The following is a 22,967-nucleotide window of genomic DNA, read 5'->3' as shown; positions in this document are numbered from 1 at the left end:
TTCCTGTTGGGTTTGGAGGGGGGGTCCAAGAGACTTTTTTGTGCGTCTTGGGGTGATACACATGTGTGCCAATTTTCATGATCCTGTGTCAAACTGGCCAGAGGGGCTACGCGTTAGGGCAAAAAATACAGGGAGTTCTTTTGTAATGGCGAATGGTCAACTTTGAGGCCACGCCCCCACCACACCGTAAGACTTTTGTAAGAGTTTTGGAATGCGTCTATTCCCTATGGTGTCCTGAGTGGACACAGTGATTTTCAGCTTGATTGGATGAAGTATGCGAGGCGTGAAAAGTTTTGTAGCAGGGTCACAAATCGCCAAAAATTAACAGAAATTTCAAAATGGCGGACTTCCTGTTGGGTTTGGAGGGGGGGTCCAAGAGACTTTTTTGTGCATCTTGGGGTGATACACATGTGTGCCAATTTTCATGACCCTACTCAAAACAGGCCAGGGGGGCAGGCAGAAAAACCTATGAAAACACCACATTTTGTGTAGCCAGTAGGAGGCGCTCTGTCAAAGCCTCAATATTGTTGTACAGATGTGTTTAGGGTCAGACTCTGATCATACATGTGACATTTCGTACAGATCGGACAGAAAACGAAGAAGTTATAGAGACTTTCTGTGTCCTCAGAAATGGTCAAACTTTGAGGCCACGCCCCGGCCACACCGTCAGACTTTTGTAAGAGTTTTGGAATGCGTCTATTCCCTATGGTGTCCTGAGTGGACACGGCGAATTTCAGCTCAATCCGTTGAAGTATGCGAGGCGTGAAAAGTTTGGCAGCAGGGTCACACATCGCCAAAAATGGCCACAAACCTTCAAATGGCGGACTTCCTGTTGGGTTTGGAGGGGGGGTCCAAGAGACTTTTTTGTGCGTCTTGAGGTGATACATATGTGTGCCAATTTTCATAATCCTGTGTCAAACCGGCCAGAGGGGCTACGCGTTGGGGGCGCTATAGAGCCATTTTTATATGTGCATTTCAAAAGTCAGCAAATTTCAAAATTTTTCGGGCGAATGAATTTTTCTACCAAGTTTGGTGAGTTTTTGGGCATGTTAAGGCCTCCAAAAATGCGATCTCGGAGGGGGAAAAAAAAAAAAAAAAAAAAAAAAAAAAAAAAAAAAAAAAAAAAAAAAAAAAAATAATAATCCTAAGGGTTTCAATAGGGCTCTTGCACCATTCGGTGCTCGGGCCCTAAAAACGCACACACGCTCACCAACGTCACTCTGTCCGCACACATCACGCACGCCTGTCTGGATGGAATGTGACGCCAAAGCCTCCCTGAGTGAAGTCTCGCGGAGTAAAACACCGGCCATTTTTCTCCATTTATAGCAGGACACTTTGTGCTTGGGTAGTGTAACCGAGTGTGTTGCGATCACTTTGATAAGCCTACAAGTTTTGGCAACTTTAATTTTGTTATCCAAGCCTCTAAACTTATAACAAACCGAACACAAACCATGTTTGTGTGCACAGCTGCAAAGTTTTTTCGCTGACATCCTTGTCCGGATAGATGCTTGTCTAAACTGTCGCACAAATGGAAATGGTGCCTAGCGAGGAGAACCAGTTCGTTCCCAAAGAGGTGAGGTTATCACGGACCCACTACAGGTCGGAGAGGCAGCTTTGGAGCGTTAGCTGTCATCTTTAAAGTCCACACACATTTAGAAGAAACAAACTTTTCCTGGACTTTAGGAGTTTGCGATCTTGGTACATCGTTTTAGGCTAACTCTCAGTTGCTAACAGTTAGCTAAACATGACTTGGTCGGCCTTATCATGACATGGCTAACTAACGTAACTGCTAACATCCTTTAGCAGCTAGTAGTTTCGCTGCATCTCAACCGTGAGTGAATTTGTGTAGATACTTAGAGTGTCTGCATAATTACGATTTTTACTAAGGCTTTAAAAAGCTTCCCGACCCTTTCAAATAAACGAGCTGACACCATGTTATCCCATCAGACATAGATGACGTTTGTCAACATTAGTTAGCTAACTTGCATAACATTAGCTTGTAGAATTTAGCTGGCTAATGTCGTTAGCCTGTTAAATCTGGTCTATGGCAGCAACTCTAGCTAATCTACATGTTGTTTAAGTTGCTAAACCAAATGTAAACAGTTACATCTGCTGACCTAGCGGTTGGTGTTGATGCGACGATTACACCTGATGCTAGTTTTACAAGTGTCCATACTTAAAATCCGTATTACGTTCAATTGCAGATTGTTTCGAGCAGAGCCTGTTCTACTGTAAATATAAATGCTAGCGATTCGCAAGCTAATGCTAGTGTTAGCAGTGTTGACCAGCATCTCTACTGGTACAAAACGATGTTACATATATATCACAACATTAGCGTTGATGTTTTTACATTGTCCTACTTCGATCTTAGATGAACCCACTTGTCAAGATGATCAAGTCACTTGAACATTTTGATTGTTAATCAAATAATTGATTTTGTTTGAATGGGAGGTTAGCTAACGCTTACGTGAAATGTGCTATCTTTAACATTAATCGTTTAATCTTGGATGGTACCGTTCTCGATATAGTACCATGAATTTGACCAAGCTATAATATTAATCGACTTTAACCTTAGTCAAAGATGCTGATGCTCGTCAGATGGTAATGTTTGGTCAGTGTGTTTTAAGGTAAACGTCCTAGAAAGCAGTATTTACATCACACCCACGTTTATGGCTGTATTTTATATATACACACCACCACAGGATTACTATTATTATTATTAGTTATTTGGGCTACCAGTGTGACTCAATTTACCTCCGCTGCGTCACGTACAGCACGTATGGGACGTCATACCTGGTGGGATAATTAGATTTATGTGAAAAATATCAACAAAATATCAACAATGACATTTTTATAATCTAATTGAGGTAACCATCCTGTTATAAACACAAGCTAGACTGCCCTCCATTTACTTTTTTGTTAAAACTCTAAACCAACCTTTGTACATAACGTAAATTGTATTTTTGAAAGAAGCATGCAATAACAAGTACCAGATGTCGGGTATCTTAGATTTTGAGCTGTCTTTACTTTCAGTTTGCCTGTTTGTTATGCTACATTTGAGAGTGAGAGAGAAACAGTGTTTCAGATCATCCCCTCACTATTGTTCATCATGATACATTATCAAAAGTTGGAGATGTTTATTACATTAAAGTTGTTGAATATTTATCTGCTTAGTTTAAATAAGTCACATGATGCCAGAAAGGAGATTTATTGGTATATATATATATATGTATGTATGGTGATTGTGATATCCACTATTGTTATTTGTTTAAACCGTTTTTGGACAGGGTAGGTCATCAAAATAGATGTTTGACTTTTTAAAATATCAGGTTTTGTTGACAAATTCTCTAATAACTTGCATTGGAATTAGAAAACTGTATTTGCTTTTGTAAGCAACATTTCTGTTACATGTGTGTTGTACAGTATGTGGTCAGAGTTAACAACAAGTAGCAGCGTTTTTGTTTGTAATTATTTTTGTTCCAGTCAGATAAATAAGCGATTTGTGTGTCTTTATCAGTCTTGTCAGTCACATTTTGCCAAGATCACAAACCTCACAAAGACGATGGAAAAATCAGACTTGAATGCATTGCTATAAATGGCATTTTTTCAATGAGCCGAAAAGTGAATTCTCCACTAGCCCACGGCCTGTAAATGTAGTTTTTACACAGGCATGCTTTACAACTATGTTACTTGTGTCTTAAAGTTGTTCTTCAATCCATGTATTTCCACATATTATTAGGGCGTGTTTTGGAGTTGCAGACAGAGTATATTTGATGAGATGAAGAGAATTACCCAGGTGTGTGTGTATGATGAAGGAGAATGTGCTCTCCGCAAAGCATGGGGTTAAATATACCCGGTACGCATGAAGCAACAATGACCATCATGCATAACGATAATTAAGACGGCAGAAATAAATGGCATTGGCTTGAAGTGTTTTAATGAAGCTGTGAACACATTGAAGGCTCATGGTGGCACAAAGTCATTTAAATGCCTTACATTGGTTAGCCATTGAACTTTTTCTCTATAAAGTAAAGAGTTGGTTAATTTTGTGTTGACAGAACTCGGCAAATGAACTGCACTAAAATCGTAGCTCTAATTTTGAGAATGTTTTTCATTGTTATTTATAGTAAAGAGGCTAATCTGCAGATACACACTAGTTCTATAATGCCATGCTGTGTGTTATTTTGGCTGAGCCTGTCTTGAGTTAGGTTAAAATGAGGAAACAGGCGTGGTGTTGCTTTTGCATGCTTGCAGGGTGACGGTTCCTGTCAGGTTTTTCTACTTACATTTTTGATGATGGCTTTGACTGCAAATCACTTGAGCCTGACAAGCTTCACTAGAGCAATCAGAAAAAAAACTGCAGGGTGTGTGTTTTTGTCTGAGTACTGGTGCATTTTTGATTGTGTTTTGTTTGCTGCACATTTGTACTAATATTATTCTACAGTTTAGCTTTAGTGTTAGACACTAAATCATGCTCATTTGTATCCTGTTTTTTTTTTGCAGATCCAGAACGCAGCTGAGGAGCCCAGAGTTTTATGTATAATTCAGGACATCACCAGTGCAAAGACGGTCAATGAGAGGCTGACCCTCAACCTGCCTGCTTCCACTACCGTTTCCAAACTTTATGAAGACATTGCTCAGAAAGCAGGATACGTAAATGGCACTTTTGACCTGGCCTGGGGAAATACGTCAGACATGGTGAGAAAATCCATTGATGTAGAGAGTGATTTTTGGTTTGTGCCATAGTATGATTACGTTTTAAATCTGCACTGCTGGAGTTTTATGATTACACAAGATATGATGAAGGCACACGTTGAATTGCAGTGACTTACTGAGTGGCATCTAACTGATGTTACAGGCATTTCAGTTACAGGCAGGTGGGTGTTTCCTGGTTGGGTGTTGAGCTTTGCAGGAATATTTTCCGTCCAAATGTGTTTAGATTTTTCTTCAGTGATGACTAATTATGCACAAGTTATAAGTTATTTATAATAACAGCTAGTTGGATAGATAGTTACTCATAGTAATGACACCTGACCCTCTCAACCTCTGTTCTATGGAGCTCTCTCTGTGCTGTGCTGGGTCTCTATCTTGTGTTTACAATGGCCCTTTAACACCTGGAAGGCTGTATCATACTATGACCTCAACCAAGACAGTGGCAGCAACTTTTTTATTTTGAGTATAATACAATGGATTTATTGTATTCTCCATTCTATTGGAGGCAGAATGTTTAGGATTAGCACACTCATATTCAGCTCGAGTTATCAGTAGTGAGTTTGTTATGTTGTGCCTTTGTGTACATATTATTCCCTTTTCTTAAATGAGCCAAGGCTAATCCTGCTGCTGACCCAGGCCAAAGCCCAGGTGCTGTGTCTGTTGTTATCTCACTGAGTAGGTCAGTGGATTAAGCTAGTGCGTGTTTCCACTGCGGCGCTTTGCTTGCTCGTCCTCAGCTCGGCCAGGAGAAAAGAAGGATAGGTAGCCTTCCTCACATGGTGACCGCACACTGCGTGTCTCGCTCACAACAATGCAGGGAATTTGCTGAAAATGAGTTCATTAGGAGTCTAAGTCTTCTTGTAAGTCCAATTTGTACTTGCTGAAGTGCTTGTTTTGAATTGCTTGCTTGTTGTGAACTCTCTCTTCATGTGATGTTTTTATTTCTGCATCCCTCCAGGCACCACTGGACCATAGCAGTGAGATGTCACTCTCAGAATCTGGATTTGAGCCCGGTGGCAAGAGGAATTTCCTCCAGCTGACGGACAAAGATGGAGAACAACCTCAGATCGCATCGGTGAGCAGTATAGAATAAACATAACACGTTTCTTCTTTTCATTTCTTAGACATAAACTAAAGTTATTTTACTACATGGTGTGTGTGTCTGTGTTTGTGTGCAGGATGAGTCAGGAACGGCAGATAGCAGTGGACTGGATGACAGTTCCCAGGAGCGATTCATTGGGCCCCTACCCAGAGACGGCACTCCAGGCTGCAGTGACTACAGCAGCCCGTCTTACTCCTACTCATCCATCCTCAGCAAATCTGAAACGGGTACGATCTGGACACCTGTTGAATAAGAGAAATAAGAGACCATTCCTGATATTCGTGGATTTCCAATTGTAACCTTCGTGTTTTTGCTTCTGCTGTAGGTTATGTGGGTTTGGTCAACCAAGCAATGACCTGCTATTTGAACAGCCTTCTTCAGACGCTGTTCATGACCCCAGAGTTCAGAAATGCACTCTACAAGTAAGAAACTCTGTACATGCTTGGTGTTTTTTTTACTTTTAAAGTTTATTTTTGAAATAACTTTATAACTTATGTCCAACTTCAGCTGGGAGTTTGAAGAGTCAGAGGAAGATCCAGTCACTAGTATCCCCTACCAGCTGCAGAGGCTGTTTGTTCTACTGCAAACTAGTAAGAAACGCGCGATCGAGACCACGGATGTGACGCGAAGCTTTGGCTGGGACAGCAGTGAGGGTAAATATTTGTACTCTTGTGACAAGGCTCACATGGCTTGAAGATACCATGTGCCTCTGCATCGATATACTTAATCATGCTTTTTTGGTCTTCATTTGTCTTCAGCTTGGCAACAGCATGACGTGCAGGAGCTGTGCAGGGTCATGTTTGATGCCCTGGAGCAGAAGTGGAAGCAGACAGAGCAGGTATGAGAATACAAGATGCATTCTGAGACTTCTAACGACAAAAAAATCAGAAGCCAGACTGGGGACTCCCTCCCCCCTGATGAGAAACAAAAGGTCTACTGTGGAAAAAAGTGTGTAATGGGCCACTAAGCCCCAGGGTTAGCTGTTTCTTATCTCAAGTGAGTTAGAAACTGCAAACACTTAGTCCAGTGTGCGTATGTACCCCCGTGCGGTCTTTATATGCGAGAGAGCCCCATTAAGAACAACTCAAGTTACGTACTTTTACAATGAATTATTATTTTTGTAAACTGATTTGGCTTTGTTTTGTAAACATTTGTGGCTATTTTCTGCATAGGACATGACACTATCTAATTGTTTTCACAAGATGTGTAGCACTGTGAGACAAACAACAAATCAAATCAATAGAGATTGGCTATAATGTTGCCCAGACACACCAAACCAAAAGCAGGCTGTGTTTTGATCCCTATCTATTATGTCAGGTGGTTCCATACAGCAATAATTGGGCATGTTTTTTTCTTAGTACAGAACTGCAACATCTCAAACAAATGTGGATTTGTTGCAAGCAAAATATAGCTGAGAAGACCTGACTGTCATGCTTCCATATCCTCAGGCTGACCTCATCAACCAGCTGTACCAGGGGAAGCTGAAGGATTATGTTCGTTGTCTGGAGTGTGGCTATGAGAGCTGGAGAATTGATACTTACCTGGACATCCCACTTGTGATCAGACCCTTTGGAGCCAGCCAGGCCTATGGCAGCGTGGTGTGTTTCTCTCTGCACATTTAATTCTATCAAATATTTAACATGTTGGTAGCAAAGACTCCAGTGAGACTTAACATCTATTCACAATTTGCATCCACTTTAAGGCAGCTTTAAATTGAGTAAATGACTATTTTAACAGTTAAATGGGTCTAACTCTGTGTGTTGTTGCTGCTACAGGAAGAGGCTTTGCAGGCATTTATCCAGCCAGAGACTCTGGATGGACCCAATCAGTATTTCTGTGAACGATGCAAAAAGAAATGTGACGCCCGCAAGGTGAGCATGCTGAAAGTGTGACATAGGAGTTGTGTTTACAGAATACAGTGTTCTCCTATTGACCTGTCTGACTCTGATAAATACTGCTCCACACAGGGTCTGAGGTTTCTGCACTTTCCCTACCTGCTGACATTACAGCTGAAAAGGTTTGACTTCGACTATACCACTATGCATCGCATCAAGCTTAACGACCGCATGACTTTCCCAGAAGAGCTTGATATGAGTCCATTCATTGATGTGGAGGATGAGGTGAGAACAGCACTCATCACTCTTTGATGTGCTGTAGCTCCACAATCTTTTACTATAATCTTTATACTGTATGCCTGTTTTCTCTAAGTTTATCCCATTGATTTGTTATATTACAGAAATGTTTCTGTGCATTGCCAACAGTTTGTATAGTAGGTGCATAAACGGGTATCAGCCTGCTCCTGAGCATTTTGTGCCATGTTAGCTGGGCTATCTATAAAATATGGTTGACCACTGTGTCTTACCTATTTTGTGTAACCGCTCTCTATTATTGGTTTTTTGAAATGGCCTCCCTCTATAGAAATCGCCTCAGACAGAGAGCTGCACGGACAGTGGGGCAGAAAATGAAGGCAGTTGCCACAGCGACCAGATGAGCAATGATTTTTCCACAGATGATTGTGTGGATGAGGGCATCTGCTTGGACAGCACTGGCAGCACAGAGAGGGTGTTGAAGCCAAAGGTAATCATCTTGGCCAATCACTTAATAGATATTTAGACTTATTTCATCAACTGTGAAAATGCATCTACAGAGAAAGGAAGTGGCTGAATAAATGAGTGTAATCACTCTCCCGGCAGGCTTTTCCCTTAATATTGCATCCCATTTGGGCTTTCGCTGCCAGTACTTCAGTAGTGAGAGAGACTCCTGGATATGTTATCGAGCAACTGTCAGCTGGCAGACAACACTGAAAAATGATGTTTTACTTTCCTGTTATTGTTTCCTGAGATGTTCTCTGCACTGCATGTCCCAGATTCTAAGTGCTTTTATCAGGCATCTGAATGGAAGATACAGAGACATTTGATGTCTGTAGCTCTGCCAATATAACAAATCAACAATGGAAATGTACAATGTGATTGATTATTTTTTTTATGTTTTTATGTTTTATTAATTTTTTAGAGTTTGCTTACCTTTGAGCTGTTTTCTGTCATGGTCCATTCTGGGAGCGCTGCAGGCGGCCACTACTATGCCTGCATCAAATCCTTCAGTGATGGCCAGTGGTACAGCTTCAATGATCAGCATGTTAGCAAGGTCAGCCTCAGACATTCAGTGACCTGTCCTGTAAATGCCACACAGGGTGACTCGCACGACAATGTCAATGCTAGCATTAATATACCTGTCTTTAAACTAGGCCACACACACACAGTAATTTAAACTGCTGATCTTTGTCATACCACTATATGTTGAATGGATTCTCTATGTGTCTGTCTGTTGAACAGATCACCCAGGATGATATCAGAAAGACATATGGAGGGTCCTCAGGGAGCAGAGGCTATTACTCCGGTGCCTTTGCGAGGTCAGTTGTGTCTCAAAACTCCAATCAGCACTCAGTGGGTTTACACCCATCTCACACTTCTCTGAATGAGCTTGGTTCAAAAATAGATAGAATCTTGTTTATTTATTCTTTTTATTAAAAATATTGTTTTTCCCTTTCTAAACAGCTCTACAAATGCATATATGCTGATTTATAGACTCAAAGATCCCTCAAGGAATGCAAGTAAGTAAATCTGAAGTGTATAATGCTCAAATTACTGGAATAGAAAAAATAAACATTCCACTCCTCTTCCGTCATATTCAGTTTTCTGAAATAAATTAACATTAATCCAGTGTCGTTTTGGTTAGGGCACATAATCGTTGGAGAGTATTGATCATTGTACGTTTGAATTCCCGATGAAAGACATAAATGAATCAGTTCAGTGTGTTCACTTGTTTCCCCATATGAAGTGAGGTTTCTATATGACTAAGCCTGCATGGTCTGTTACATTTGGTTGTGTCAGGTTACATATAAACACATCATAGTTTTAGTGTCTCATGTTACATCAATCAGTGGCATGTTATTTATTTCTGTGCTCATGTACTGAATGATACCCAGTCCTGTAAATGGCCCCCTCTCAAATAGATTTCATGTGTACTTTATTTGTTCTGTCTGCAGAATATTTAGCTGTGGAAGACTTCCCGGAGCACATAAAGAGTTTAGTTCAGAAGGAGAAAGAATCTGAAGAGCAAGAAAAACGACAGAGGGAGATTGAACGCAACACCTGCAAGGTTATTTGGTTTGGTTAAAATTCACTGGCCTGCTTCTGAATAAGAATCAGTTAATGCCTGTGTCTTTTCTTATATAAAGGAGTTAACCTTTCAGTAATCGTATGTGTTCTTACCTTCAGATCAAGCTCTTCTGCATGCATCCTGTGAAGATGATGATGGAGAGCAAATTAGAAGTCCACAAGGACAAAACTCTCAAAGAGGCAACAGAAATGGCCTACAAGGTTTGGGTGCATCACATCACAGTAGATTTGTCTGTTCTTGAAAGTCATTTATGTTCCACTATTCCAGCTGTTGCACCACAGTGGCCCCCACAATATAAAGTATAGATTTGTCTCAGCACTTATATGCACTTCCTTTCTTTTGTGACATTTTGTGTGTTGTGTATCCAGCTGATGGAGCTGGAGGGAGTTGTCCCTCTGGACTGCTGTCGCTTAGTGAAGTATGATGAGTTCCATGAGTACCTGGAGCGTTCCTATGAAGGTGAGGAGGACACACCAATGGGCCTCCTGCTTGGGGGAGTCAAGTCATCATACATGTTCGATTTGCTGCTAGAGACCCGCAGGCCCGAGCAAGTGTTTCAGCCTTACAAGCCGGGAGGTCAGTACTGTTCAGCCACTGTTCAGCAAAAGCAAGTCAGCAGTAAACAAAGGATGAATGCGAAAATATTGGGCAAAGTCCTAAGGAGAGTAGTTAATCTTCTCTATATCTGGGTGTGTTTCTGATTGTCTACAGAGGTGATGGTAAAAGTTCATGTGGTTGATCTGAAGACTGAAACCATCGCTTCACCAATCAGTGTTCGGGCGTACCTGAACCAAACCATCACGGAATTCAAGCAGCTTATTGCACAGGTTTTTTTTACTTCACACTGTCTTTATGATTGACAAAGAGTGTAGTGTATAAAAAAGTGTTTTGTTTATCAACAGTAAGAGCATGAGATCGTTGTGTTTGCTTCCTCTCAGGCTACAGGGCTATCTGCAGAAACCATGCGTGTTGTCCTGGAGCGCTGCTATAATGACCTCCGCCTTCTCTATGTTCCAAACAAGACACTGAAAGCTGAAGGATTCTTCAGGAGCAACAAGGTCTCCATTTTCTTTCCGACTGTGTGGTTTGCATGTATTTGGATTGTGCTACTGGATTCATGTCTAGCGTTCTGTCTTCCATCAGGTTTTTGTGGAGAGCTCTGAGTTGACAGATCATCAGGTTGCTTTCACCGACTCACTCCTGTGGAAACTGTTGGATCGCCATGGAAATACAATCCGGCTGTTGGTCTTACTCCCTGAACAGTCTCCTGGCACCTTGGCCAACAGAACTCTTTGCCAAAAAGTAGGTGATGATTCTGATGCACCCTTTGATGGGTCAAAGGGTAACAGGAAATCTGTAGAGGCTATCCTGGAGGAGAGTACAGAAAAATTAAAGAATCTGTCTCTGCAGCAGCAGCAGGGCTCCAGCACCAGCGACAGCCAGAAAAGCTCTGACGCCAGCGACTTTGAACATATCGAATCACCAACCCAAGAGGCTGACTCAAACTCTTCTCTCTGCGTGGCTGCAGACAACAGAGACTTGGAGAACCGGATCAGGGCCACACCTGGGGGCAGTGGCGGCGCCTCCTCTGACCCTGAGAACCAATTTGCCTGTGAGGAGCGGTCGGACTCTGAGGTGAACAATGACCGCAGTACCAGCTCAGTGGACAGTGACATCCTGAGCTCCAGTCACAGCAGTGACACACTGTGTAATGCAGACAGTGGTCCCATCCAGCTGGCCAATGGCCTGGACTCGCACAGCATCACAAGTAGCCGACGATCCAAAGCCCATGAGGGCAAAAAAGAAACCTGGGACACTGCTGAAGAAGATTCTGGAACGGACAGCGAGTATGACGACAATGGAAAAAGCAAAGCGGAGGCTCAGTACCTGTACTTCAGGGCAGAGCCTTGTCATCAGGATGATGCCTCGTGGGATGCACAAAAATGTACAAACCCTTATGATGTTTTAAAGGATTTACCAGCATAATTTTGTTCTAATTACATTTTCAACTTTTCCAGATATGAACATAAAGACTCAGAGTTGATGCATTCTTCTCTAATCAACTTAAAATTGAGCACTCAGCATCAAATTATTAGAGGAAAGAAGAGAAGGGCCAGCATGTTCTTTTAAAGAATATAAACATTTGTTCTCTTTCCCTCTACTGCAGGTTTAGTGGTTCATGTGGACAAGAGAATAACATTAGCAGCATTTAAGCAGAACCTGGAGCCCTATGTAGGAGTCCCTTCCACCCAGTTCAAGGTGTTTCGGGTCTATGCCAACAACCAGGAGTTTGAGAGTGTACGGTTGAATGAAACGCTTTCATCTTTCTCCGATGATAACAAGGTCAGGACAGATTTTTCAGGATTCACAGCTTTAATTCTACTAGTGTGGGTGTGTGTGAGAGAGAGAGCTAATTGTTTTTATTACTCTGCATAGATAACCATTCGACTGGGAAGAGCCTTGAAAAAGGGTGAATACAGAGTTAAGGTGTATCAACTGCTAGTGAATGAGCCAGAGGTAAGATTTGACTGCTGAAACTAAAACTCCTGTTAGGAACCTACAAGGTTGTGGTTAAAATAATTGAACTATGGTTTTGAGTATTCTGAAGTAAAGTCTAGTAATCTAGTTATGTTCTATGTTTTTTTTAGCCATGCAAGTTCCTTGTAGACACGGTGTTTGCCAAAGGAATGACTGTCAGACAGTCCAAAGAGGAACTACTTCCTCAGTTGAAAGAGCAGTGCAAGCTTGACCTCAGCGTTGACAGGTAAGATCAGTAACCGATTAGGATTTGATGCTAATCACAGGTGTGTACAAAAGTATTGTATGTGTAAATTATGTGCTCTTAGGGTTCGTCTCAGGAAAAAGACATGGAAGAATCCAGGCACTGTGTTTCTGGATTACCATGTCTATGAGGAAGACATCAGCATTTCTTCCAACTGGGAGGTTTTTCTGGAAGTCCTTAATGGTATGCTGCGTGTTTCGGTTCCAAACACATTTACACATTTTGTAATATTTTGTTGTACTTTGCAAATTAATACCAAAGTTTTGAACAGACAAAGAATTATTTGTTACTCACAACAACTCAAAAACAGCTGTAAGTTGATTGACAATTGGTTTTCTGTCTGACAGAACCAGAGAAGATGAAGTCCATGTCACAGCTGGCTGTTCTGACGCGGAGATGGAGTCCTTCTACAATGAAGCTAGGACCTTTCCAGGAAGTCATTCTGGAGAGCAGCAGTGTAGAGGAACTCAAAGAAAAGGTGTGTCTGTCACCTGATGAATGTCCACTGAACTCTCATCACTCCAGAATCAATAACTAACTCTTTATTCTGTTCACAGCTTAGTGAAATAAGTGGTATTCCTCTGGAAAACCTAGAGTTTGCAAAGGTATGTGGATTCCATTACCTCAAAACACCATGTATTTCTTTATATATTGTTACTTTACAGATGTGCCTTCTTTCTTTTCTGTGCAGGGGAGAGGAACATTTCCTTGTGATATTTCTGTGTTGGAAATCCATCAGGATTTGGACTGGAACCCCAAGGTTTCAACTCTTAATGTGTGGCCTCTGTACATCTGTGATGACGGAGCTGTCGTCTTCTATAGGTACAAGAGTCAAAATGAGTTGATTTTTGTGACATTTTATAGAACAGAATTTCTATAGAACAGAATTGTAAGGAACACAGAGTATATGGTACAAAAAGAACAGACGATTTCTGACAAGTATTTATATTCCGGGTTAAATATTTGTGAGATGAACATTCCTGTGCTGTTTGCCTGTGTAGGGACAGCACCGAGGAGCCTCTGGAGCTGTCAGAGGACGAGCGCAATGAGCTGATGAAGAAGGAGAGCAGTCGTCTGCTCAAGACCGGACACCGCGTCAGCTACTCGCCACGCAAAGAGAAGGCCCTCAAGATCTACTTGGACGGTGGCCCTGCAAAGGACCCGGGACAGGACTGAGGCACAGAGAACCACTCCTGGTCTTTTGGATCGTCTGGTGGGCTGCGGGACTCTGAATGTTGGGCCCGGTAGTGACTTGAAACCAAGCAGCATCATGAGGCTGATGTGCTCTCACTTTCCACTCTGAGCCCATGGACTGGCTCAGAAACCCTATTGTGCACTATTGTGTATTGTACTGTAAAGTTAAAAGGGAAGTACAAAAGCTGTTGATGAAGAAAAAAAGAATCGAATACTGTATAGACGTGAAGTCCTCAGAGATGGATGCAGAGATGTATGGACTGTGAAGCTGGTCAGGAAGGCATCCATCATGTTTGTTTCGGTCTTCTTTCACATCACTGTCCTCCTATCACTGCGTGTTTATCTTCCTGTTTTTGACTTCATCTGTGGCTGTCCACATCTTGACACCTTTTGAAAACAGATTTGTTCCAGAAATTGTAACTGCTTTACGTTGATCACTTTCCTTTAAATTTGTTCAAACCAACAGTACATAATATCAAGAACTACTTATCCAGCCTTCCTCAGTCTCACCTCTAGTGAGACCAACCTCACTCTCTCAGTGACAAGTTGAAACATCCTTCACTCACATGATCTGATAAATCAAAAAAAGCAACAATACAGAATTTGTAAACCAAAAGTCTTTTTCATCCTAGAATGCTCCTATAATGCCAGAGTAATGTGTGATGTTATGGGTAGTTTTTACTACTGCTCTTTGTGCTTTATAGGAGCTCTGTCTCTGTTACATCATTTCCGCTAGATGTATTAATAATAAATAGGCTACTGGTCCTTTGCTACAAAGTACAATGAAACAAAACCAAGTAGACTATGTGAAGAATCTCCTTGTTTTGTTTTGTGAATTGTTTTCCTCCGGACTTGATCATTCATCAGGTCTCATGAGGCATCAGGCATACACCCATGGTCTGTATTAACCTTTAAGTTAGAAAGTGGATATCTTTGTTCTTTTTTGCACCATGTGAACTGGGTGTAGATGTCTAGTGTCATCCACATGTGTGTGTGTTGTTGTACTGAGAGGAGGGAACTCTCTGTGTTTTTAGCAGAGAGAGTGAGGTTGTTTTTGGCGCTTCTACCTGCTGCTGCTTTATAGACTGACACACCTGAGGTGGTAGAGAACCTGCTGGACTCTTCAGTCTGCCGGGGCAACTGCTCTGATGACTGAAGCTCAGCATCCTGGCCCCCTCTCCTGTGGGCTTCTGATGCTGCCACCAGCGTATTCACTGTAGAAATGCCAATATCTGAAAAGAAAATGTTTTTGTTGTTGTTGTTTATTTCTTTGAGATTCAGATCCTGTGTGAAAATAGTTTTAAGATAATTTTAGAAATGAATTAAATTGCTTTTTTTTCATAACTGCGGTTTTCTGTCGCTGTTAAACTTCACTCTGGGTACAAAGGGATATTGTGAAGTTTATTTTTCTAAACGCAATAATCATACAAGCTGCATGGTGGGTTTCAAATGCTTGAAAAAAAAAAACTTGTAACTTCAGGTTAACATCCAGCACAGCAATACAGCTACATTCAAACACATGTTGCATTAATATTGTGCCTTGTGTTAAAATGTCAAGTTACAATGACCTTTGGAGACTGATGTCCGTGAAAGCAGAAGCATATAACAGTGGAGATCATCACCATTTATAGACATTGAAAATCCATAATACTTGCAACAATCTTTTTCTGCAATAGTATTTCTCTTCCACAGATGTTTTCATGTTGCCTGAATAGATCCTGTCTTTTGGCTCTATGTGGAAACAAGGAATAATTAGCCAGGGTCAGTGCAAACACCTGTGTGAGTGTGCATGGCCATGAATAAACATATGTCCCCCTTAAGTCCAAATAGTGATGCTTAGTTAGTGAACAAACTACAATGTATTAATTACAGTAGTAATTACAGTGTTATCAGATGTGTGTGAGGATGTAATGCTGCTTTTTGATGTCTTCCTACATATGACTGAATGGAAGGGAGAGTCCAGTCTGTTTGGTTTAGACTTTATTAAGGAAATACAGTGCTGCTGTTAAACAGTAATATGTAATGTGTGTCCTGGTAAGACAACTTCAGACGAATCAATCCCAGTGAGTGGAGTGAGCAGTGTGTGGTTTTGCCTGTGGTAAATGACAAATGAATATAGAAATGCATCAAATAGTTTCATATAGCGCTGCAAATATAGAGTTTCAACTTTTGTTAGTTCATTTACAATATATCTACATTTTCAGAAAGCTTTAGTGTAAATTGCTAAAATATGATGTTCATTCCCTAACCATGCTCTAAAGCTTCTACATTTTGGATTAAGCTGGCAAACAGAAAGTGCTGTGTTTTTGCTCAGGAGTCAGCAGAGTCTCCTGTTCACAAGGCAATGTGAATAGTATCAAGCCTTATCTAAATAATGTAGTCTATGTCTGAGTACAGAGAGTCTGTCAGGTCCTCTTCACTCGAGTCCTCTCCTTTAAGGCACATGGACCCTCGTCTGTCAAAAAGTAGAGCAGCATAAACAGTGGTGAGAGACATTGACATTGTAGATTCTTAATAAATTCAAAAGTCAGCATGTCAAAACATTTATAAGCTTATATAGTGTTGGGGAGATGTCTACTAGAGGTAGCATGCTGACCAGTCGCAGCAGCCGAGGGCTGCTAGCTGAGGTCAGTCAGCTTGTCCAGCATCATAATGCAGCTTTGTTTTGGATGGTTTTTGAGCTGTACAAGTGGTTCGTGGTAAATACTGATGTATCCAAGTTCAAATGTGGTAAAAAAAAATCAGTCCAAGAGGAGAAAGGTACCCTGCAGCGCTAATGTTCTGTACTCACCCCAGGTGCTGGCAGTGAAGATCTCCTGCACAGGGGCAATGTTTTGTGGGTCCATCATCCTGGGTGTCCCAAGACAACAGCGCCATCAGGTGGTTGGAGGCACCAAGGCAGCGTTCACGCTCTATGGGCTTGGCCGAACAGACAGGGAACAGCAGGGCTATATGCACATAAGGACACACAGATTGACTTTCTGTGATGATGCAGAGAAAGACTGACTGATTGTGCTGTGGTGTACCTCTATGAAAAGCACAGCAGAGGTCTGGGTTGCAGTCACTCTGGGATTGACAGGTGCTGCCTGCTTCTCCCTTTGTTGCATTTTGGCTGCACTGACCCCAGACACACAGCTGTTCACCACAGCACTCCCCATCCTTAGTACAGGGCTGAAAGAACAGAACAAGTGTGCACGGTTAGTAATCTACCGAGCTGTCCAGAACAGTTGGATTGTCGATGCACTGGATGATGGTGCGTGGCGTGTGTGTGTGGTACAATGTTCAGAAATGAGAACAAAACATTCTTCAGTTTAATGGAGATAAGCCTTACCAGAGCTTTAATGAAATTAATGATTCTCTAAGCACAGCTGCTGCTTAAATATGAATGAGATCAGCAGGTCAACTGCTCTCTGATGGCAGTGAGAAGAGTCCCTGTTATCACTGGATGGTTGTTTCCATGCTGAGTTTTTCTGTGCAGCAATTTTAACAGGACACAGATCTCTGTGTATTTATTATTCCTGCTTGGCAGGCTGCCACTGTCTTCATCGTTTTGCAGCTCCACCACCTGTGCAGTGAAATCATTACAGAATCAGCAGCACACCAAACACTGAGAGCTAAATAAAAACCAATCAGATGAGTAGACTCACTTTGATCTAGATGTTCTGTGAGAGAGAAAGAGAGAGAGAGCAGAGGAAAGAGAGGAGCTCTTATTTAACCTTGATTCATGTTGTGCTTTCATGTAAAGCTCATTGGACAGATACAGCATACTCCAATTACACTGCAATGCAGTGGATGTGAAACCGGAGTAGCCTCTGTGTATGTGGTCAAGCATGGCAGTAAACGTGGTTTGCCATCAGCATCCACTGGCCTTTGATGATGTCATGTGAAGGATTGCTCTGAATTGTTGGAGAATCAGAGCAATTCAGAGCTTTGTATGCCTCTGTGTGTCAGCCTGTCACCATGGTAACAGCAAAGGAGACCTCAAAAACCACTCCAAATTTGAGAGCCTGGCGTGCGGAAACGATTCGGAATTCGAAAATTCTGAATACAAGTTTGATAGAGCAGCATCTAATGAGCGTTTCAAGACTAAAATGGAGTCTGTAGCTTGAAATTTTTAGGAGGAGATACATTTGGCAGATGACACCAAAATATTTGAAAAACTATAATTTGATTGCCTAGCAACGGCAATGCGTCATCAAAGGACCTATGTTGTCATGCAGGGTATATATATATATGTATATATATGCATCTACACCCTTACAGAGAACCCTTTTGCACAGCAGGAGCTTTCAGTCTACGCACATTCAACAGAGAATCTTCACTTACTAACACAAGGACATCAGCAGGACATGAAATCTTCAATCAACTGAGAATCTTTGTGGACTACACTACCCTTGGACAACACTATTTTGCAAAGAAGAGCAAAATGTCTATGAGAAAACGCTTCCCTGTTGGGGCTACCCTTGGTGCTTCTCACAGGATTGAGGAGTTTCTCGGTGAGGGAGCATTTGGTTGTGCGATCAAATGTTTCAACACAGAAACCAACACGTCGGAAGCTGTTAAAGTTACTACAGGACAAGGAGCTGTACAACAAGCAACAGCTGAAATGAACATACTGAGGAGTCTCAGCCACCTGGACGCAGACAGCTGCCACATTGTAAAGTTCAATGGACATTTCCTTCATAAGAAGAACATCTGCCTAAGATTTGAACTTTTGGACCAGAGTCTGCATGAATACCTGTGTGACCGACACTTCCAGGGTCTTCCACTCTCACAGGTCAGGACAGTGTTGCATCAGCTGGCCACAGCTCTGCTCCACCTGCAGTCGGCTGAAATCATACATGCGGATCTCAAACCACAAAATATAATGGTTGTGGACCGTCATGTTGATCCCATCGAGGTAAAGATTATTGACTTTGGCCTCGCTCAGCCCACCTCTGAGACCAACTCTGAGACCTATGTTCAGAGTCTTCCTTACATGGCACCAGAGGTGCTTCTGGATGCTCCGTTCAACAAGGCCATTGACATGTGGACTCTGGGATTGATAGCCGTAGAACTGGCTGTTGGCCGTCCTCTGTACCCTGCATCGGATCCCTATAATATGCTTAAATATATCATACGCACTCAGGGTCAGATACCAGACCACATCCTTGACCGTGGGGCTCTTACTGAGGAGTATTTCCAGCCTCAGAATAACAGCCAACAACGCTGGGCTCTCAGAAATGCAGAGGAGGTCTTCTTTTCAGAGAACAATTCTTCCCACAACCGATACTACGTCCTCCGCAGCCTTGACAACCTTGAGACTCTGATGGCATACCTGGCAGGCAGCCATCCTGATCAGCCTCATTTCGTCGATCTAATTAAACGGATGCTGCACTTGGATGCTGATCAACGCATCAAACCTATGGAGGTGCTGAACCATCCATTTTTCACTGCCATCCACCCTGGTTCCCACCCAGAGACCAGCCATGGTGTGATGAGTGTCAATATGGAGGACCTTCAGGCCAGTGAGCAGCCACCCTGCAGCCTGGCAGCAGCATCACCAATCAGTGAACAAGCTTCTGTTACCTCGCTGGTTGCGCTGTTCAATGATGAAGGAGAAGATATCTCCACAGAGGTGTCAAATCCTCTGTCATCCACATCTTCAGAAGATGTCTCCATAAACATACCAACAGGCACACTAGAACAAGAGGACTCCATAGAAACATCCGAAGGCACCAAAGAACATGGTACCTCTATAAGTGTACTAAAGGACACTCCAGACCACGAGGTCTCTATAGCAATGACAGAGGACATGAAAGAAGAAGCTGTTCTGGAGCAAAGCAACAAACATGTCTCCACAGAAACACCAGAAGACAGTGACACTTCAGATGAAGAGCAGGTTGAGAATGGTGGATGCTTTTGGCACATCATGAGAAAAATCATAGATGCCTTCTGCTGTTGCTCTTGCTGAACAACTCTACCTCCACATTTTGAGCAACATGCAAACTAAAGCAAAAATAAAAAAAATATTTTTTTTTAAATTAAGATGACATCTTCTATTTATATTTGGTGTGAAAACAACCACAAATTTAGAACATACACACAAAACAAAAAAGAAACCACACATAACAAAACACACACAAAACAACAAAAAGAACTAGAAAAACACACATAATAAATAAACAACAAAAACACACAAAATAAAACACATAACTGCCTTCGTGAGTGCTGTTACCATTGAAGTGTTATAACTGTTATCATTTTTTTATTTAGAGCAGTTCAATTGGCTATTTGAAGGTTTAGACTCCACACAATTTGGTGCCATTAATATTCAGTTCAATTGAATATTAACTGCACCAAATGTCCTCATAAATATAGGGATACAAAGGCAAACACCAATGTGTGTGTTTGTGTGTCTGAAGGTATCCATTCCGTTCACTCACCACATCAATTGCTTTACACGGTAGACACTTGGAATTGTGTGCATCATTCAGACAATATTTTCCCTTCCCACAGTCGTCATCAGTGATGCATCCCTGAAGACGAGACAGAGGAGGAATGACATTAGGAGATTCAAATCCCAAAGTAGACACTTTGTGATCAACGTTTTTTATTCAGAGAAAGACAGTTTCTGAGATAATAAATAAATAAAAATGATATTTAAGTGTACTGTGGATAGGCATATCTATCTAAGAAACTGCTGTTTCTAAAAGGGGAATCAAACAATATCCTGTCATTACCTTGATAAGTGCACTTAACATTCAGTGTTCTTCCACTTTTACACATGCAGCTGAGTGGAGGCATGAGTGCATTGTGTGAATTTGTCTTTCATTCATTTGCAGACATAATGCAAAGTCACTGTGATGCTGCTACAGCAGACATTATGCAGCCATCTACAGGGTGGAGGAATTCAAACGGCAGCGAAGGTCACATGAGCTCTTTACAGAATGAACTTACATGGTCGATACTGTTCTCCAGGTCACTGGGCTGGACGGCTGTGCTGATGTTGTTTGTCTCCTGTGTGAGACATCAGTTGTCTTTCATTCAGGAAAAGCACACAAACACTGCTTTGATTATTGTTTATAGGGCGTTACCTGGTCTGCTGAAGGCTGGACAGTTACTTCATTGGAAGCAGTTTCATTATTTACTACTGGAGGAAGGTTATTAAGATGAGGGGTAACACTTTGGTTGTTTTTCTAGAAAAACATAAAGAATCAGTCTTCCTCACCCTGCTGCATCATGCCACATAAAAAGTTAATACATTCAGACTTTTTGTGGGATGCTGCCATGTCGTGTAAAAACCTGAGAGCTGCAGACCAGCCTACCTGGTGAGGCACATCCTCCTCAAGCTTTTGCTGCGGATCCTCTGCTAGTTCCTCCACTTCCACAAACACACGGTCCAACCCAGAGTTGTCCTGCAGGATGTGACTGATGCCCGAGTCCACTATCTCAGGAAGGATGCCATTACAGACCGCCGTGAGGGCACAAACTAACAGTGCGGCTGTCTTCATGCTGCCCCTCCTGCGGCTGCTGCTGCTGCTGCACTCTGCTGCTGAGGGTGTGGCGATGATGCCGAAGAGCACAAACAGCGTCACTCTCCACCACAGCTGATGCACGCGTCACTGCGGCGTCATCACACGCCGCCACACCTTCCACATCGCCACCTGTCAGCGGTGCTCCGGCGCCATTTTTGACGAGATCACAACAAACAGTTTAAAGTAACTCGACAGACTTCTTACTTAGGGACCGTCAATAAATTACCGACTTAAGCTAAACTAAGCCAAACTCGCAGAAAAGTGGTGCTCAAGATGCGCCTTGCTGTGATTGTTGCATCTGACCTCTGTGCCTCTGTGTCTACTCCATTACTTTTTAGCTCTTTCTGTCTCTCAGTATTGCCTGCAATAAAAAGAAAACAGGACATGTTAAGCTTGAAAACCATTTGTGCATCTTCACCTCACTCAACCAACAAATCACAGTCAGTATCATTAATTACATCACAATCTGATTGGAGGAGTATTATGCAGATACTTTTGCACAAGGCTTCATATAGGCTACAAACCAATTAGCTTCCTGAAAAAGGGTGAAATATTCTGTATATCAACATTTATAAACCAAAACAACAGCTGAAAATAATGCTGCACAGCAAAAATCATCTGACAACATGCACAGCTGCCAAATGTACCAACAACACAGAGCATGTTTAAATTAGCATGACATTAAAACTAATAAACTGTACATATCATTAACAGCAGGAGTTAACACACATTAAATCTGTACAATAAACTGTAGAGGCTCACAAATGTGAAGACTGTAGGCTACATAAAAAAGTGGCAGCAAGAACTACAAAAGCTACAAAACCTGATCAGGAAAAACAGCAGCCACGAAAAACTAACATGTCAGAGTCACACTGTAGCTGAAAAGTGCTCTTCCGAAGCTGAGCTCTTTAAACACATTCAAAAACCATTATTATTCAATAACTGATCAATATTTATAAATGTACAGAAGTGGGTTTAATTAGCTTTTAGTTAGAAAACTAATCATTTTAACTATGTGCAACAAACAGCAAGTAACACATGAAACAAATCAAAGAAAAGAAAAGCCACAACAAAAACACACAGTTTTATGCAAAATATCCACATTTTGAGTGTATATTGAGGGAAATACTCTAAGCATTGTTTTTGGTTGTGATGATTATAGCTCACATTTAAAGAAAAGCATCGTAAACTAATGGTGTCACAGTCTAATCAGCCAATTAACTCAAAACACATGCCCAGTCTCCTGAGCCTATAAATGGTCTCTGGGTCTGTCATCATGGGGAAGACTGTGGGATGCTGACTTGACAGATTCAGTCAGCTTCGCCGGAGGGTCATTTCTAAAGAGGCTCGCTGTTCACACTGTGTTGAGTGAAAGGGGGAATGTGTGGTAAAAACACAGACATCAGGGACTGCCAAGCAAAACCCACTTAAGAATCCACTTCACAATTGGAGGCTGGAGTCAGAGTGGAGATATAACAGC

The 22,967-nt window shown here is 41.9% G+C and overlaps 2 protein-coding genes across 4 annotated transcripts; one reads left to right on the top strand and one right to left on the bottom strand.

Annotated features, from left to right (window-relative positions):
• Positions 1–1,254: 1,254 nt before the first annotated feature.
• Positions 1,255–15,314, top strand: usp47 (ubiquitin specific peptidase 47). 3 transcript variants are annotated; one of them, XM_028401340.1, is made up of 30 exons: positions 1,255–1,573; positions 3,740–3,796; positions 4,504–4,698; positions 5,672–5,788; positions 5,892–6,042; positions 6,141–6,237; positions 6,323–6,468; positions 6,574–6,653; positions 7,264–7,413; positions 7,591–7,686; positions 7,783–7,935; positions 8,234–8,392; positions 8,828–8,959; positions 9,148–9,224; positions 9,370–9,425; positions 9,861–9,973; positions 10,093–10,194; positions 10,363–10,570; positions 10,706–10,821; positions 10,933–11,052; positions 11,138–11,296; positions 11,405–11,939; positions 12,162–12,337; positions 12,431–12,511; positions 12,643–12,758; positions 12,841–12,959; positions 13,124–13,254; positions 13,334–13,381; positions 13,468–13,598; positions 13,778–15,314. In XM_028401340.1, the coding sequence occupies exons 1-30, from the start codon at positions 1,529–1,531 to the stop codon at positions 13,950–13,952; spliced, it is 4,041 nt and encodes a 1,346-aa protein (XP_028257141.1). In that variant the 5' UTR covers positions 1,255–1,528; the 3' UTR covers positions 13,953–15,314. The 3 variants fall into 3 exon arrangements, with proteins under 3 accessions (XP_028257141.1, XP_028257139.1, XP_028257140.1); XM_028401338.1 differs by having other exon boundaries at positions 11,138–11,939; XM_028401339.1 differs by lacking the exon at positions 3,740–3,796 and having other exon boundaries at positions 11,138–11,939; positions 13,778–13,952.
• A 100-nt stretch (positions 15,315–15,414) lies between these two features.
• Positions 15,415–21,543, bottom strand: dkk3a (dickkopf WNT signaling pathway inhibitor 3a). Its single transcript, XM_028401341.1, has 7 exons — positions 21,278–21,543; positions 21,047–21,148; positions 20,910–20,969; positions 20,396–20,488; positions 16,997–17,141; positions 16,762–16,918; positions 15,415–16,425 (listed from the first exon to the last, which is right to left on the bottom strand). Exons 1-7 carry the CDS (start codon positions 21,461–21,463, stop codon positions 16,338–16,340), a joined length of 831 nt encoding a protein of 276 aa, XP_028257142.1. The 5' UTR covers positions 21,464–21,543; the 3' UTR covers positions 15,415–16,337.
• Between the last annotated feature and the right edge of the window lie 1,424 nt (positions 21,544–22,967).

Source organism: Parambassis ranga, chromosome 3 (assembly GCF_900634625.1).
Source record: "Parambassis ranga chromosome 3, fParRan2.1, whole genome shotgun sequence".
NCBI classification, from domain to species: Eukaryota; Metazoa; Chordata; class Actinopteri; family Ambassidae; genus Parambassis; species Parambassis ranga.
The sequence above is the reverse complement of the archived record's forward strand: the minus strand, read 5'-3'. Positions and strand labels throughout refer to the sequence as shown.

Coding starts and splice junctions, on each gene's coding strand:
- dkk3a (XM_028401341.1), bottom strand. CDS start 21,463: ATGAAGACAGCCGCACTGTTAGTTTGTGCCCTCACGGCGGTCTGTAAT. Junction 17,142..20,395: donor CGTGTAAAGCAATTGATGTG/GTGAGTGAACGG, acceptor CTGTTCTTTCAG/CCCTGTACTAAGGATGGGGA. Junction 16,426..16,761: donor CTTCACTGCCAGCACCTGGG/GTGAGTACAGAA, acceptor ACTTTTTGACAG/ACGAGGGTCCATGTGCCTTA.
- usp47 (XM_028401338.1), top strand. CDS start 1,529: ATGGAAATGGTGCCTAGCGAGGAGAACCAGTTCGTTCCCAAAGAG. Junction 7,936..8,233: donor TCATTGATGTGGAGGATGAG/GTGAGAACAGCA, acceptor CTCCCTCTATAG/AAATCGCCTCAGACAGAGAG. Junction 13,599..13,777: donor GGAGCTGTCGTCTTCTATAG/GTACAAGAGTCA, acceptor TTGCCTGTGTAG/GGACAGCACCGAGGAGCCTC.